Source organism: Strix aluco, chromosome 11 (genome assembly GCF_031877795.1).
Source record: "Strix aluco isolate bStrAlu1 chromosome 11, bStrAlu1.hap1, whole genome shotgun sequence".
Classification (NCBI taxonomy): Eukaryota; Metazoa; Chordata; class Aves; order Strigiformes; family Strigidae; genus Strix; species Strix aluco.
Window position 1 is genome coordinate 19,890,545 of NC_133941.1, and position 15,844 is coordinate 19,906,388.

At 70.5% G+C, this 15,844-nt stretch overlaps 3 protein-coding genes across 6 annotated transcripts; 2 read left to right on the plus strand and 1 right to left on the minus strand.

Annotated features, from left to right (window-relative positions):
- Positions 1-1,148: 1,148 nt before the first annotated feature.
- LOC141928388 (acylamino-acid-releasing enzyme-like) lies at positions 1,149-5,940 on the plus strand. The gene is made up of 22 exons (XM_074836519.1): positions 1,149-1,187; positions 1,999-2,128; positions 2,230-2,356; positions 2,440-2,527; positions 2,623-2,698; positions 2,775-2,938; positions 3,012-3,149; positions 3,238-3,329; positions 3,406-3,446; positions 3,523-3,644; positions 3,799-3,859; positions 3,933-4,030; positions 4,126-4,177; positions 4,266-4,354; positions 4,429-4,567; positions 4,650-4,733; positions 4,812-4,892; positions 4,987-5,075; positions 5,182-5,372; positions 5,442-5,544; positions 5,612-5,718; positions 5,789-5,940. Exons 1-22 carry the CDS (start codon positions 1,176-1,178, stop codon positions 5,892-5,894), a joined length of 2,190 nt encoding a protein of 729 aa, XP_074692620.1. The 5' UTR covers positions 1,149-1,175; the 3' UTR covers positions 5,895-5,940.
- A 115-nt stretch (positions 5,941-6,055) lies between these two features.
- On the plus strand, positions 6,056-10,927 carry LOC141928089 (acylamino-acid-releasing enzyme-like). Its single transcript, XM_074835752.1, has 22 exons — positions 6,056-6,253; positions 6,370-6,478; positions 6,559-6,685; positions 6,811-6,892; positions 7,010-7,085; positions 7,186-7,328; positions 7,456-7,593; positions 7,668-7,759; positions 7,855-7,895; positions 7,969-8,090; positions 8,266-8,326; positions 8,432-8,526; positions 8,613-8,664; positions 8,736-8,824; positions 9,286-9,427; positions 9,547-9,624; positions 9,697-9,777; positions 9,857-9,945; positions 10,023-10,213; positions 10,289-10,391; positions 10,464-10,570; positions 10,653-10,927. The coding sequence occupies exons 1-22, from the start codon at positions 6,056-6,058 to the stop codon at positions 10,789-10,791; spliced, it is 2,355 nt and encodes a 784-aa protein (XP_074691853.1). The 3' UTR covers positions 10,792-10,927.
- Positions 10,928-10,949: 22 nt separating this feature from the next.
- MST1 (macrophage stimulating 1) lies at positions 10,950-15,587 on the minus strand. 4 transcript variants are annotated; one of them, XM_074836521.1, is made up of 18 exons: positions 15,471-15,587; positions 15,019-15,157; positions 14,743-14,855; positions 14,512-14,626; positions 14,147-14,283; positions 13,954-14,074; positions 13,734-13,852; positions 13,475-13,640; positions 13,241-13,371; positions 13,068-13,170; positions 12,855-12,991; positions 12,698-12,733; positions 12,515-12,626; positions 12,360-12,437; positions 12,148-12,294; positions 11,960-12,066; positions 11,260-11,399; positions 10,950-11,179 (listed from the first exon to the last, which is right to left on the minus strand). In XM_074836521.1, the coding sequence occupies exons 1-18, from the start codon at positions 15,520-15,522 to the stop codon at positions 11,018-11,020; spliced, it is 2,115 nt and encodes a 704-aa protein (XP_074692622.1). In that variant the 5' UTR covers positions 15,523-15,587; the 3' UTR covers positions 10,950-11,017. The 4 variants fall into 4 exon arrangements, with proteins under 4 accessions (XP_074692622.1, XP_074692623.1, XP_074692621.1 ...); XM_074836522.1 differs by having other exon boundaries at positions 13,475-13,637; positions 14,147-14,286; XM_074836520.1 differs by having other exon boundaries at positions 14,147-14,286.
- Positions 15,588-15,844: the final 257 nt, after the last annotated feature.

A 15,844-nucleotide genomic window follows, 5' to 3' on the forward strand; every position in this document is an offset into this window, starting at 1 on the left:
TTAGCAGATCGATGCACTTGTTATCGAGGACCTGGTCGCCGTGGGAAGCCCACGCTCCATGGCAGGTCCCTTGCAGGGGGCTCTGCCTGCACACAAAGCTGGGGGAGAGGCCGGCGGCTGTGGGACGGGGCAGGGGAGCGCAGCGCTCCCGTGGGGCAGCCCCACGGAGGAGAGCCCCGGCCCTGCGCACCCCCGCCGCCTCTCCCCGCCGATGACAAGTGCATAGCCTGAGGGTGCCTCCCCCGGGCCCCCGCCGCTCCTCGCGCTGTAAATACTTGTACAGTGTGTAAATCGCACGCGGGACCGAGACCCCCCGTCTCACCGCCCGAGCGCATCCGCCACCTCGCCTCCGCGCCCGCCGGGACCGGGGGCACGTAGCCCACCCCGCCGGGCCGGGCCCCCAGCCCGAGTTGTGGCAGTCTGCTGGCCGGGGCGGGGGGACGGAGGTGCGAAGCGGCAGGGCCGAGCGCGGCTGGGCGCCGTTTGCAGCGGTAAGTGCGATGCCGGGTGCGCTCCCTCTGAACATTGTGACGGTGTGCGTGTCTGCTGTGCTCTGTGCCACCCGTAGTGACCCCGTACCGTGCCGTACCGTGCCGTACCGTGCCGTACCGCCCCCGCCGCTGTGTCGTGACTCCCTCCCAGAAGCTGCCCCCTCACCAGGTGTTTCTGTGGGAACAGAATAAAAAGGACTTGACACAAACCACGGACTGGCTCCGATTCCTGCCTGCCTGTGGCGAGGGGGCGTGGGGAGGCCTGGACCGCATGGCGGGGGTGGCCGGGCTGGGAGCCCCGTGGGCCTGCTCGGCACCGCGCGCCGGCGGGCTCTGCGGCCCACACCGGGGGCTGGGGGGCCCCCCCGCAGCCTGCGGCCACCTGCCCGGGAATCCGCTCCGGGGCGGCCCAGGGGCTGAGGGGCCGCGCCCTGGCCCCCGGCTGCGCCTTCAAACGGGGCGGGCGGAGGAGCCGGTGCCCGCGGGCTGGGGCGGCCGCCGGCGCTGAGGGGAGGGCCCGGCCCGGGAGGCCCCCGGCAGCGGCGCCGCCTGAGCCCACCAGAGGGCGCCGCTGCGCGGGCGGAGCCCGAGCGCCTCAGCCAATGGGAGGGGCCGCGTGCCGCGGGTCCCGCCCCCGTCCCGGAAGTGCTGGCGCTGGCCCCGCCCCCGCCGCGCCGCCACGACATGGAGCCGCCGGTGAGGGGCTGCGGGGGGAGGAGGGAGGGGTGTGGTGACGTCACTGCCCCGGGAGCCCGCCCCGCCCCGGGACCGCGGCCCCGCTGCCCCCCCCCTCGCCCCGTCACTGCATCCCCCCGCAGCCCCGTCCCGGGCGCTGCCCCTGTCCCGCCCGGTGAGCCCCGGTGCTCCGGTGACTGCCCCCCCCTGCACCCCCGGGGCTGCCCCCCGTGTCCCCGTAACTGCCCTCGGCACCCTCCTATCCCCCTTCTGTACCCCAGTAACTGCCCCCCCGCCCTCCCATACCCCCCGTACCCCGGTAACTGCCCCGGCTCTGCACCCCCGGTACTGCCCCCATGCCCTCAGACCCCCTCGTACCCCGGTACCTGCCCCGGCTCCACACCCCCAGTGCCCCCCGGCACCTTCCCAATCTCCCTATGTACCCCAAGAACTGCCCCAGTACCCTCCTAATTCCCCCTATGCTCCCCAGTAACTGTCCCCAGGTACCCACATACCCACCGATACCCCAGTAACTGCCCCACCTGTGCACCCCAGTACTGCCCAGACACTCCAGTAACTGTCCTGGTACCCCTGTACCCCACCAGTACCCCAATAACTGCCCTGACTGTGCACCCCCAGTACCCCAGGGAAACCGCCCTGGCTCTGTACCCCTGGTTCTCCAGTAACTGCCCCCAGAACCCTCCTAATCCCCCTCCCCGTACCCTGGTGCCCCAGTAACTGCCCCCTGTGCCCCGCCACCCCCCAGTTCTCCCCTCCCCACGCACACCCCGACATGGCCCTGCACCCCCAGCCACCCCCGCGGGTCCCGCAGGTGCTGTTGAACACGGAGGAGACGGTGGAGCTGTACCGGGAGCTGAGCCGGCACCCGGGGCTCAGCGCTGCCTGCCTCGGCCCCGACGTCACCACCCAGTATGGGGGCAAGTACTGCAGCCTCTACACCGGTACGGGGACAGGGTGGCCCCCCGAGGAGCCGGGGGGTGTCTGGGGGGTCTCCACCTGCCCGGCGGGGACGCAGCGGGTGTCCTCACCCCACTCCTCGCAGAGTGGTCGCAGCGGGACCTGGCACGGGCTGAGAACGTCAAGTTTTGCCGCCAGTACCTGATTTTCCATGACGGGGCCTCCATCGTCTACTCGGGGCCTGCCGGCACCTGCTCCGAGATCAAGGATGAGTGAGTCCCGTCCCGTCCCCTTGCGTCGGTGTCCCCTCGGGGTGGCGATGGCGGGGGGCTGATGGGCGCCTGCCCCTCCGCAGGCTGCTGAGCCAGGAGTCCCCCAGCGGGGCGCTGAAGGCCGTCCTGCGCAAGGTCCTCGTTAAGGAGAAGGAGAAGCAGTTCCTGGAGGTGAGGAGGGGGCTGGAGGGGGGCTGGATGCGCGCTGGGGCTCGGGGCCGGATCTACGCTGCGGCTCGGGGCCGCCCCGGCATCTCTGCCCCCAGGTGTGGGATCAGAACCGTAAGGTGAAGAGCATCGACCTGACGGCGCTGGAGAAGCACGGCAGCGTCTACGACGATGGTGAGGGGCTGGGGGATACCGGGGGACGTGGGGTCCTGGGGGGACGGGGTGGCCGGTGCCTGACCCGCCCCTGCAGACCAGTTTGGCTGCCTGGCCTGGTCGCACTCGGAGACCCACCTGCTCTACGTGGCGGAGAAGAAGCGTCCCAAGGCCGAGTCCTTCTTCCGGAGCAAAGCCCCCGAGGTGGGCGCCTCCGATGAGGACGTGGGATGCCCCGAGAAGGATGATGCACCCCTCAAGGTGGGATTCCCCTGCCCTGGGCCAGTGGGTGCTGGTGGGGGAGGCCATGGGGCTGATGGGGCTTGTGCCACAGGGCGAGCAGTTCGTGTACTGCGATAACTGGGGGGAGGCACTGAGCACCCGCAGCGTGCCCGTCCTCTGCGTCCTGGACATCGAGAGCAGCAGCATCTCGGTGCTGGAGGGCGTCCCGGAGCACCTCTCCCCTGGCCAGGTCAGGACAGGGTGCCCTGGGGAACCGGAGAAGGGAGCTTTAGAGGGGCAGTGGTGGGCTGAGCCACACACTCTGCCTCTCCCTGCAGGCTTTCTGGTCCCCCGGTGACACCGGCGTGGTGTTTGTGGGTTGGTGGCACGAGCCCTTCCGCCTGGGGCTGCGGCACTGCACCAACCGCCGGTGAGTTCCCCGTGGGGCCCCCCCACCCCACAGCCGGGCCCCCCAGCCCCACGGTGACACCTGTCTCTGCCGGCAGGTCAGCGCTCTTCTACGTGGACCTGACGGGCGGGAGCTGCGGTGAGCGGCGTGCGCCCCAGCCCTGCTGGCGCCCCGGCTCTCTGCAGCCCCTCACCGTCCCCTCGTGCCTGTGCAGAGCTGCTCTCTGAGGACACCAAGGCCGTGTGGTCCCCGCGGCTCAGCCCCGACCGCTGCTGCATCGTCTACTTGGAGAACGATGCCCTGGGCCCCCACCAGCAGTGCAGCCGCCTCCGCATGGTGAGTGGCACCGGGGGGGACACCGGGGAGGTGGCAGGGTGCCTGTGCCAGGGCGGGGGCTGGCGGGAGGGTGGTGGTGCCCCCTCCCTGGGACGCAGCAGAGACAGGCAGGCTGAGACCCTGCAAAACTCACCCCGTGCCGTGTCTCCCACAGTACAACTGGTACACCGAGCACACCAGCACGGTGCTGGAGGCCGTGCCGCGGCAGGCGTGGGGTGAGTACAGCTCTGGGGGCGTCGGGGGGGGGCACAGAGGGGTGCTGAGCACCACCACTGTCATTAATTACAGGCACCTTTCCGGGCATCTACTGCAGCGCTCTGCCGGGGCTGTGCTGGGCAGCCGACAGCCGCAGGCTCGTACTGGATACGGCCCAGCGCAGCCAGCAGGTCAGGGCTGCTGGGACAGGATGGGATGGCAGGGGGGCACGCGGGGAGGCCGGGACAGGTCAGGGCTCCACTGGACTCTGCCTTCGTGCCCCTAGGACGTGTTCGTGGTGGACACGGTGACGGGTGCCACAACCTCGCTGACAGCCGGTGAGTGCCAGGCCGGCGGGGCCATGCCAGTGCCAAGGCTGGGAAGGGGGGTCACGCCTGCAGGTGTGACCCCCCACCTCCTCCCCAGATGGCCCCCAGGGAAGCTGGTCTGTCCTCACCATCAACCGGGACATCTTGGTGGCCAGGTTCTCCACACCTAGCTGCCCCCCAACACTGGTAAGGCGACACCCCCCCTCCCCAGCACCCACCAGCCTCTCTTGGCACCGGCACCGACGCTTCTCCCCGTGCAGAGAGTGGCCATTTTGCCCAGCGCTGGCTGGGAGGCGCAGGTGCGGTGGGTCTGCCTGCAGGACGCACCCCCCGTGCCTGGCATCAGCTGGGGCATCCGCACCCTGCAGCCCCCGCCGGAGCAGGAGCACCCCCAATACGGTGAGTGCTCGGGGTGGGGGGGGGGCTGGGCCAGGCTCTGCTGCCCTGCCAAGCTCTGAGACCCCCGACCCCTCCTCCGCAGAGGGCCTGGACTTCGATGCCATCCTGCTGCGCCCGAGCGAGCGCCCCGCCACCCAGAAGCACCCCCTGGTCGTGATGCCCCATGGTAAGAGCGTGCCCCCTGCCACCGTACCCCCGCCCCAGCTGAGCAGCATCACCCCCTCTTTGCCTCTGCCTTTCGCAGGGGGTCCCCACTCCGTCTTCACAGCTGGGTGGATGCTGTACCCGGCGGCGCTCTGTCGCATGGGCTTCGCCGTGCTGCTGGGTGAGCGATGCCAGGGGCTGGGGCTGCTGGGTGGCACAGTGCCTGCGGCGGGGCCGGGGGGAGGAAGGGCTCTGACGCTGTCCCCCACTCACAGTGAATTACCGTGGCTCGCTGGGCTTCGGCCAGGACAGCGTGGCCTCTCTGCCGGGCAACGTGGGCACGCAGGATGTACGCGATGTGCAGGTATGGCCCTGACACGCGGTCCTGGGGCACCCTCTACTCCTGCGGGTACCCCCAAGGAGGGAAAGCGGGGCCGCCTGCCTCAGCCGGTGTCCCCCGGTGGTGGCAGCTCTGCGTGGAGCGGGTGCTGCAGGAGGAATCGCTGGATGCTGGCCGGGTGGCACTAGTGGGTGGCTCGCACGGGGGCTTCCTGGCGTGCCACCTCCTCGGCCAGTTCCCCGACACCTACCACGCCTGCGTGGTCCGCAACCCCGTAGTGAACATCGCCTCCATGGTGGCCACCACTGACATCCCTGACTGGTGAGTACCACCGCCCCCGGCCCCCCGCCACCCTGGCCCTGCATGCACCCCCGTCCCTCTCGCCCGCAGGTGCCTGACGGAGACGGGGCTGCCCTATGCGCCCGATGCCCTGCCGGACCCGGCCCAGTGGACAGAGATGCTGCACAAGTCGCCTATGCGCTACGTCGACCGGGTACGTCCCCGTTCCTGTCCCTGTCCCCGCTGGCAGTGCCGGCGCTGAGGCTGTGCCGCTCCCGCAGGTCCGCGCACCCGTGCTGCTGATGCTGGGGGAGGATGACCGGCGCGTGCCCCCCAAGCAGGGGCTGGAGTATTACCATGCCCTCAAGGCCCGGGGGATCCCCACACGGTGAGTGGGGTGCTGGATGCCCCGTTGTGGAGGGGCAGGCACGACGCTAACCCCCCTCTCTCCCCTCCAGGCTGCTCTGGTACCCAGGGAACAACCACGCGCTGGCCGGCGTCGAGGCCGAAGCCGACGGCTTCATGAACATGGCGTTGTGGCTGCTCAAGCACTTGCAGTGCTAACAGCCCCCCGCCGCTGCCACCCCCCAATAAACGATGTAGTTCAGCACCCTGGTGTCTTTGATGGTGGTGCCGGCACCAGCGTTGCCTCCACTCCCAGTGCCCTGGGGTCGCGTGGCCACGGGACCCTTCTCCCACACAAGTCGGTGTTTGTGCCGCGGGGGATGCGGTGTGTCACGGCAGAGGGTGGCCCCTGCCCAGCCACCCGCAGCGCGGGGGCAGCACGGGGCAGCTGGAGGGCCCCTCGCGCCGGGCTGCTCTCACATGCCCTGGCAGCCTGCCCGCGGCTGAGCGGCAGCCGCCAGCGGCCCAGCATGGCGGAGAAAGGGCCCATGGCCGAGGGGACTGAGCGGGGCGCGGAGGTGGGCAAAGGGACTCCGGGGGGGCTGCGTGGGCAGGCACAGCCCCGTTTTGGAGGGGTGGGCGTGGGCAGAGGGGTGAGCTCGGCCCCCGCCAGCGTGCCTCTTCCCTTTCCCAGGCGGCTGGCGGCCCCGCCGCCTGCTACCGGGAGCTGAGCCGCTTCCCTGCCATCACCCGTGCCGCCCTCGGGGCCGCCGCGGGGGGACAGACCTTCCTGCTCTACACCGGTGAGTCGTGGGCTCGGCTGCCAAGGCGCTTTTTGCCCGTGGGGCCAGTGCGGGTGGGTGCTGATGGCCCCCTCCCGCAGAGTGCAGCCGCCCCGACCTGCCCCGCCACCGGCTCCTGCGTTTCAGCCGCCACTACAGCCTGCGGCGCACAGGCGGCAGCGGCCTCGCCGTCAGCCGGACAGGCCTCAGCGCAGAGATCCACCACCAGTACGGCACGGACGGGCTGCGGCGTGGGGCAGTGTGGCTGGTGCCCGTGGTGCGGCTGTTGCCGGTGGCATGGCCGGTGCCTGCAGCGTGCTGCCCACCGCAGCCTCCTTCCCTCCCGCCCGCAGGCTCCTCAGCCAGGACTCACCCACGGGGCAGCATCGCGCCGTGCTCACCCGCTGCCCGCGGCAGGGCCACGAGCTGCTGGAGGTAACGTGGCTGCCCCCGTCACGGCAGCCTCGGGGCTCGCCAGGGCGGCTGCGGGGCCAGCGCCGGGCAGTGGGTGCCGTGGCCGTGGTGTGCTGGTGCTGACCTCCATCCCCCCAGGTGTGGGGCAGCGGCGGGCGCAGCCACAGCGTGGACCTCACGGCGCTGGGGAAGCACGGGGAGGTCTACACGGAGGGTAGGGCCCCTGCCCCCTGGCTGCAACACAGGCGAGTGCCTGCCTGGTGCCCGGCTGCGCCTGCGCCGGGCTGGGCTTTGGCACCCTCTTACCCTGCCAGGGCCCTTCGCCTGCCTGGCCTGGTCCCATGCAGAGACGCAGCTGCTCTACGTGGCTGAGAAGAGCCGGCCCAAACCACGGCCCCCCTGCCCCTGGGATGTGCCAGGAGCAGCCAGGCTGGCGGAGGAGGATGAGGATGAGGAGGTGGGTGCGATGCCCCATGAGCGTGCCATGCACCCCATAAGTGTGCCATACACCCCACGAGCGTGCCATGCACAGAGCCCCATGTCTGGGGCCACCGGCCATGGGGCTGACGGGGCTTGTGCTGCAGGGCGAGCAGTTCGTGTACTGCGATAACTGGGGGGAGGCGCTGAGCACCCGCAGCGTGCCCGTCCTCTGCGTCCTGGACATCGAGGGCAGCAGCATCTCAGTGCTGGAGGGCATCCCAGAGCACCTCTCCCCTGGCCAGGTCAGGATGGGGTGCAGGGGGAGCCCCAGGGGGGGCCAGCCTGGGGTTGTGGGATGAGCCCAGCTGTCGCACAGGCCCTGTGGTCCCCGGATGATCGCGGCGTGGTGTTCGTGGGCTGGTGGCACGAGCCCTTCCGCCTGGGGCTGAGCGCCTGCTCCAACAGGAGGTGGGTCCCCCCCCAGCACCCAGCGCCGTGTCAGGACACCCACCCCGTGCCAGCACGGCTGCAGGGCTCCAGCCTGACCCATGCCTCCTCCCCAGGTCGGGAGTTTTCCACTTGGACCTGGCCAGCGGGCACTGTGGTGAGCACCGGGGACGTGGGGGGTGCCGTGGCTCCCGGGGGTCCCCGGGGTGCTGACCCCCTGCTGCCCGCAGAGCTGCTGTCAGATGAGGACGCTGCCACCTGCTCCCCCCGGCTGAGCCCCGATGGCCGGCGCCTGCTGTACCTGGAGGGGGGCTTGGGGGGGCCCCACCGGCAGTGCCTGCGCCTGCGCATGGTGAGCGGGAGCCCTGTGGGTGCCGGGCACAGCTGTGCCACCGGCGCAGGACCTGACCTGGAGTGTCACAACCTCTTGCAGTGCACGGCCAGGGCAGGGAGTGGGCTTGGTTCCCAATCCCCCTGCCTCAGTTTCCCTGGTGTGGGGCCCGTCCCCAACCACCAACTCTCCCCAGCTCACCTGGCAGACGAGGCAGACGGTGACGGTGCTTGGCGTGGTGCAGGAGCCCACAGAGGGTGAGCACAGCATGGTGGGCAGGGCTGGGTGCTGCTGGGGGGCCAGGACCCCCCCATGCCAGGTGCCCATGGCCCCTGCTCACCAGCACTCTGTCCTGCTCCCAGCCTTCGCCGGGCTCTACGGGCAGGCACTGCCGCTGCGGTGCTGGGCAGCCGACAGCCGACGAGCTGTGCTGAGCACCCCGCAGCGGAGCCGCACGGTGAGCCCTGGGGACAGGGGCGGGGGGACAGGGACGTGGCCCCCGGGCACCACGGATGTGGCCGCCTGTGCTCTGCCCCCTCGCAGGACCTGCTGCTCGTGGACACGGAGGCGGCTACTGTCACCAACCTGACGGCAGGTATGTGGTGCTGGGCCACCCGCAGTGCCCCATCAAGCATCCACGAGTGCCAGTGTGCTCTCTGTCCCCAGGGTCACCCGAAGGGTGCTGGGAGCTGCTCACCCTCCAGTGGGACCTGCTGGTGGCCACCTGCTCGGCCCCGCATCGCCCCCCAAGCCTGGTGAGCAGAGCCCTGGCACCGCGTGGCACAGTGTGAGATGACACAGCAATGTGTGGCCAGGCATGGCACAGCATGGCATGGCACAGCATGGCATGGCACGGCACGGCATGGTGCGGCATGGCATGGCAAAGCGTGGTGTGGCACAGCACGGCACGGTGTGGCACACCAGATCCAGCATAGCATTGCATGGCACAGTGTGGCAAGGCACAGCAGAGCTTGGCAAGGCCAGGCGCAGCGCAGCATGGCACGGCACGGCCAGGCACAACACGCCAGGGCCAGGTACAGCGTGGCATGGCCAAGCACAGCATGGCACGGGACAGGATGGCATGGCATGGCATCGTGTGGCACAGCTCAGGATGACACCACTGGGACCATGGGCACACTGGGGCCAATTACACCGTGGCAGGGACCAGCTGCCCTGGGTCAGGGGTGCCCCGGTGCCACCCCCTGCCCATTCCCAGGTGGTGTCAGTGCTGCCACCGGCGGGCCGGGAGCTGCCCCTCTGCTGGGTGCCGGTGGAGGACACCCCAGCAGTGCCTGGTGTCACCTGGAAGACCCTGACAGTCTGGCCGCCCTGCAGCAGGCAGAGCCCCACCGCACATGGTGAGCACCCGAGGGCCCCTGTCGCACCTGGGTGCCGGGGGCTCTCGGGTGCGGGGGGTGGTCAGGGTGCTGGGTGCCTGGGGTGGTGGGTGCTGAGTGGGACCCCTTCCCTGGCACAGGAGATCAGGCCTTCGAGGCCCTGCTGCTGAGCCCGCCGGACGGCACTGCACCGCACCCCCTCGTCGTGTGTCCTCATGGTGAGTAAGGGGATGGTGGGGACACCCTGGCAGTGCTGTTGGCACCCCAAGTGACATCTCTGCTGGCTCCAGGTGGCCCCCATGCCATCTTTGATGCCCGCTGGCGCCCGAGCATGGCTGCGCTGTGCCGTCTGGGCTTCGCCGTGCTCCTGGGTGAGTGCTGGGGAGCCCGGGGACGTGTGGTCCCTGTGCCCCACAGGAGACATGGCACCCACGGCCCCCATCTCCCCAGTGAACTACCGCGGCTCCCTGGGCTTCGGCCAGGCCAGCATCAGCTCCCTGCTGTCCCACGTGGGTGAGCAGGATGTGGTGGACACCCAGGTGAGGGGTGCTGAGCTGGGGGGTGCCGGGGGAATGCTGATGGTGGGGTGCTGATGGTGGGTGCCCCACGGATGCAGCTGGCGGTGGAGCAGGCACTGCGCAGCGAGCCCCTGGACTCGCACCGCCTAGCCCTGCTGGCTGGCTCCCACGGAGCCTTCATCGCCCTCCACCTCCTCACCCGTGAGCCTGACCGCTACCAAGCCTGCGCCCTGCGCAGCCCTGTCTCCAACCTGCCGGCGCTGCTGGGCACCTCTGACATCCCCGACTGGTGAGTCCCCCGTCCCCACCCCGAGCTGTGCCATGCCACATCCCCATGGCACCCACCAGCGCCTCCGTGCCACAGGCGCTACACCTCCCTGGGGCTGCCCTACTCCTTCGAGCGGGTGCCCCGCGCCGAGGAGGTGGCCACCATGCTGCTGCGCTCGCCCATCGCGCAGGCGGCCCAGGTAAGGCAGGGGCAGATGGATGCGGGGTGTTGGGTGCAGGGTGCTGAGCACCCACTGCCGGCTGTGCCGCAGGTGCGGACACCGGTGCTGCTGTGCGTGGGCGCCCGGGACCGGCGCGTCAGCCCCACGCAGGCGCTGGAGCTGTACCGGGTGCTGCGGGCCAGGGGGGTGCCGGTGCGGTGAGTGGGGTGGAGGGGGGTGGGAGCAGGGGGGAACCTCGGGGTGCCAGATGAGCATCCCCCCATCCCATCCCACCTGCAGGCTGCTGTGGTACCCAGAGGGCGGCCACGCGCTGGCCGGCGTGGAGACGGAGGCCAACGTCTTCGTGAACTGCGCCCGCTGGCTCCTCCGGCACCTGGGGCAGCCCCGGTGGGGTGTGACGGGCCAGCACAGCCCCTAGCACCTGCGGTGGCCCGGTGGCTGTGCCAGCCCCAGAGTGACCACTGGCCCTGGGACCACCCCAGGCCCAGAGGCGGATGGAGCAAGTGTAGTTGGGGGCAGGATGGGACGTGGGTTGGAGTTTGGGGCTAAATAAATGTGTGAGACCCTGTGCAGTACCAACCCCACAGCCACGGCTGGGCCTTTATTGTGTGGTGGTGGCTGTGCCAGGCCGGGGCTGAGCCGGCTCAGCCCATCTTCATCACCTTGTGGATCCAGTCAACGTAGAGGGAGACACGGATGAAGAGGGCAGGCTGGTCAGTGCGGGCGCAGACGCGGGAGGGGGTGATCACCCCCTCCAGCACCCAGCAGTCAGCGGTGAGGCAGGCCAGCGGCCCCCCGTAATCTCCCTGCAGCACCCAGAGAGCAGTGTCACCCCGGTGCCAGCACTCGCAGGCTCCCCAAGGCGGCGGTCCCCATCCCGGCTCACCTCGCAGGCCCCCACGCCGGCGCGCAGCGGGGCGGTGCACAGTTCACTCTCCTTCAGGCGCCCGCGCAGCGCCGCGTTGCACTCGCCGTGGGCCAGCACGGGCAGCTGCGCCACGTTCAGCACACTGCCGTCCGCCGTGCCTGCGGGCAGCGAGCGCACGGGGCAGAGGATGCACGGCCAGGGGATGCCGTGGCCAGGCCGGTGCCGTGGCAGGAGGTGCCACGGGTGGGTGGATGCCATGGGTAGGGACACATTGCATGCATGGGGACGCCTTCACAGGGAGAGTGCCACCAAAGGGGGGACCGCAGGCAGGGGATAGCATGGGCAGGGGGATGGCGTTGCTGGGGAATGGCACAGGCAGGAGGATGCCATGGAAAGGGGATGCTGTGAGCATGGAGAAGCCAGGGACGTGGGGATACTGCGGGCAGGGGGATGCCACAGACAGGGGGATACTTCAAGCAAGGGAGGCTGTGGGGCAGGGGACGCTGCAGGCAGGGGGACGCTATGGATATGGGGCTGCTGAGGGCAGGGGGATGCTGTGGGCAGGGGGATCCTGTGGGCAGAGGGATGCTGTGGGCAGAGGGATGCTGCGGGCAGGGGGATGCTGTGGACAGGGGGATGCTGCGGGCAGGGGGATGCTGCGGGCAGGGGGATGCCATGGCAGTGGACATGATGGGCAGGGGCTGCCCAGGGCGGGTACCTCTGGTTTCCCCCCAGCCGGCGATCTCACAGACGGTGCCCGCGGGCACGACGTAGCGCTCGGGCGGCAGGCAGATCAGGGCCACGCGCCTGTTCAGAGCAGCCGCCCTGCGGTGAGAGAAGCAGTGGGACACGGTGTCAGCCCAGCCGGCAGCGGGACACGGCAGGGGCCGGGGCATGGCCACTCACCTCGCCAGCTTCAGCATTACCAGCTGGGACTCGGAGGGGCCACAGACAATCCGCGCGATGGGGATGGTCTGCTGGTCGGGGTCCCCAGGGCCAGGGTCCTTGAAGAGCGTCCCCAGCTGCACCTCGTAGCCTGCCAGGTCGGCGTCACTGTGGGACAGGGATGTGAGGGCACAGGGGGGTCCCAGCACCCCACATCCTGGCCCCGGCCTTACCAAGAGGAGAAACACTGGCGCGTGCTGATCACCCACTGCTCCTTCACCAGGGACCCCCCGCAGAAGTGCACCCCGGCCCTGCGGGGACAGGGGGGTGAGCTCCCGGGGTGGGGGGACACGGGCTGCATGGTGGTGCAGGTGGGGCACCTGCTCACCGGTTGCGGATGCTGACGGTCCAGGGCGAGTTGCCGGGCTGGCCACCGACAATGCGTCCTTTCCACTGCAGCCTCTCGTCCCGCTGGCCACACTGCTCGAATGCCACCGCGTCTGTGGGCAGGGTGGGCGTCAGCTGGGGCCGTGCCACTGGCACCCACCCCACAGCACCCACAGGCCCCCACCTGTGTTCTCCAGGATGGAGGGCACCATGCTACCGGCTGCGGAGAGAAGGCAGAGGGTGGCATCGGGTGGGACCCAGCCACCCTGGGGGGACCAAAACCACCCCAGGGGGTGGCCAGGGACCCCCCTCGCTCTGCAGGGGCGTGGGTAGGGGCTCACAGCAGGGCTTGATGGCACAGTAGTCGAAGGGGGTGCGGGGGTCCATGGTGTAGCACCAGGGGCCATGGCTGTCGTTATCAGGGTTGCGGCAGTAGTTCTCCTCCAGGTGTGCCTCAGGGTGGGTGACGGGCGAGATCCTGCAGGGAGGAAGTCACCATCACCGTCCCCATCCCCGTCCCCGTCCCCACACGTGAAGCTCCCTCGCACACTCACTGGGGCACGTGGGGCGCCTGGGCAGCCCACGGCTGGCAGGTGATGCCTTTGCGTGTCTTGCTGACGTGGCCGCGGTAGCGCTCGCCGTGGCCGTGGTAGCACTCTGGGGACAGGCAGGGAGGGCTGGCACCCCCGGCAGACACCCCAGCGGAGGGTGCCCGGGGACAGCTCACCTTGGGCGCCCAGCTCGTCAGGGCAGCGGCGGATGTGGAAGCAGAAGGCGATGCGGATGGTGGGGCGGGCGGTGAAGCACCACGGGGCCTCCGAGCCATCGGGGTTGCGGCAGTAGTTCTCCTGCAGGTCCCTGGTGACGGGGCCACGGGGGTGTGTGTGTCCCCCACCAACCTGACACCCATGGGTGCTGCCCGCTGCTGCCCTCCCCGAGCGCATCCCCCCTGCCCCCTTACTTGCACAGGTACTTGTCAGGAGTGAAGTGGTGCCGGTGGGGCGTCTGGGCATCCCAGCGCTGGCAGGGGATCCCGGACACGGTGACGTTCACCCGGCCCCGGTAGCCTTCACCCTTCCCCCTGAAGCAGCTGGTGGTGACATTGCGGGGCCGCGGGCGTTTCTCTGCTTTGCGTGGCCGAAGAGGGGCAGAGAGGCAGGGTTAGGGCAGCATCCGGGACCCCTGGTCCCAGCTGTGCCGTGAGACCGGCGGGGACTTACTGCAGAGGCGGATGCGGCAGTACTCGCGCTCCCGCCTGGGGTCGGTGGTGTAGCACCAGGGCCGCTCGGAGCTGTCGGGGTTGCGGCAGTAGTTGTCGTCCAGACCCTTGTCAGGGTACCTGAGCCAGAGATGGGGAGCGGCGGCTGAGGGTGGCACCACCACCCTGACACCCAGCACAGCCGGGGTGGCTGTGCGCTGCCAGGGGCTAGGGGCTGGTACTTGTTGGGGTGGTAGGGGTGCTTGTGTGGGTGCTGCAGGTCCCAGCGCTGGCACTCTGTCCCCGACTCGGTGTGGTCAACGGTGCCGCGGTACTCCTCCCCGTTGCAGGTCATGCAGACGGCTGCCGACAGCCAGGGGGGCTCAGTGCAGGGGACACACACGGCACAGGGCACCCCCGGGATGTGGCACTCACCGTCCTCGCACTTCTTGATGCCGCAGCTCTGGTGCCGGATGCTGGGGTCGACAGTGTAACACCACGGGCCCCGTTTGTCCTGGTCGGGGTTTCGGCAGTAATTCTCCTCCAGTCCGTTGCGGGGGGTTGGCAGGAACCTGCTGATAGCAGGGTGGGTAGAAGAGCTGCCGGGGAGCACCTTGCCCCAGGGTGGGCACTGCCACAATGCTGTGACACCCCCGGCCAGTGCCCCTGTCCCCATGCTGTCCCCATTGCCCCCACACTGTCTGTATTGCCCCCACACTGTCCCCAGCCCATTCCCTGTTGCCCCACGCTGCCCAGGGCCACCAGCGGGTGTCACGGGGCAGCTGGAGACACAGGGCCACCTGTGGTCGTGGGGTGTTGTGGCTTGCCAGTGCTGGCAGCGCAGACCCTTCTCTGTCATGGCCCGTGTGCCACGGTAGCTGGAGCCATCAGCCACGATGCAGTCCCGCAGGTAGTCTGAGCACAGCCGGGCACTGCATCAGAGCCCCGGGGCCAACCCAGGGCACGTGGGCAGTGGGGAGCCCTGTGCCCGGTCTGTGGTGTCCCCATGCCGACCCGTGGCACTAGCCCACCTTTTTTCTGGTACAGGTCGTAGTGGATGTTTTTCTGCAGCTGGACATGAGGCGAGTGCTGGGTCCAGGACAGCAGCTGGCACAGCTGGCTCTGCTGGTCGTGGTGGAAAGCCCTGGGAGGCACAGTGGGAGCCTGGCATGGCACCCAGCAGGGCCAGGACCCGCCGGACCCAGGGGCACACAGGTGGCACCCAGCATCCAAGTGCACGGAGTGACCCCGGTGTCACGGCCCCCTGCACTCCCACCCGCCCCGCGACGTCACCGCGTCCCGCTCACCGGCAAGCCAGGCTGGCGGCACAGCGCTGGGCACACTGCTCCGCAGAGCCCCGCTCCGGCGGCGGCGGTGGGTCCGCGGGCACCGGCAGTAGCTCGGTGGCTCGCAGGCGCTGGAAGTCATTGAGGGGCGAGCGGTGGCCTGGGGAGCGCGGCAGGGGCTCAGCGTGCCCGTGGGGGCACGGCATGGACACCCGGGCCCCGTGGAGCGTGGGATCGGTGCCCCACGGAGCAGGGGGACCGTGTCCCATGGAGCAGGAGGGTCCCTCAGCACCCGTGGCAGCCCCCTAGTTCCTGGCCACCCCCCTGTGCCGCGGGGCAGGGCAGTGGCCTGCAGGCTCCTGGCCTGGCCCCTGGGCCTGTCTAGGCCCCGCGATGCCCCATGCCCTCCAGCCCCACGGTGGCCCCACGGTAGCCACACGGCGGCCCCACGGTGGCCCAGCCCGAGGCCCTACCTGAGCCAAGGGCCACGGCCAGGGCGAGCAGGACCCCCAGCACGGGCTGCATGGCGGCGGCCCCGCGTCCCCGGGCTGCCGGAGCGCCGGGCCGGCCCCAAGCAAATATTTGCCGGTGGGCCCGGGGCCAGGCGGGGCCGGGGTCACCCCGCGGCGGGGCCGCACGTGGGGCGCGGGGCGGGGCCTGGGGCGCGGGGCGGGGCCGTGGGAGGTGGCGGGGCGGGGCTTGGCGCGGGGCCGAAAGGGCGGGGCCGTGGCGGCGGGGCGGGGCGGCGGGGCGGGGCGGGGCCGCGCGGGATCGGCCGCCGGGCGCGGGAGGCGGGGCCGCGCGCGGCCAGGTGGGGCGGGGCGGAGGGGGCGGGGCGGGCGCGGGC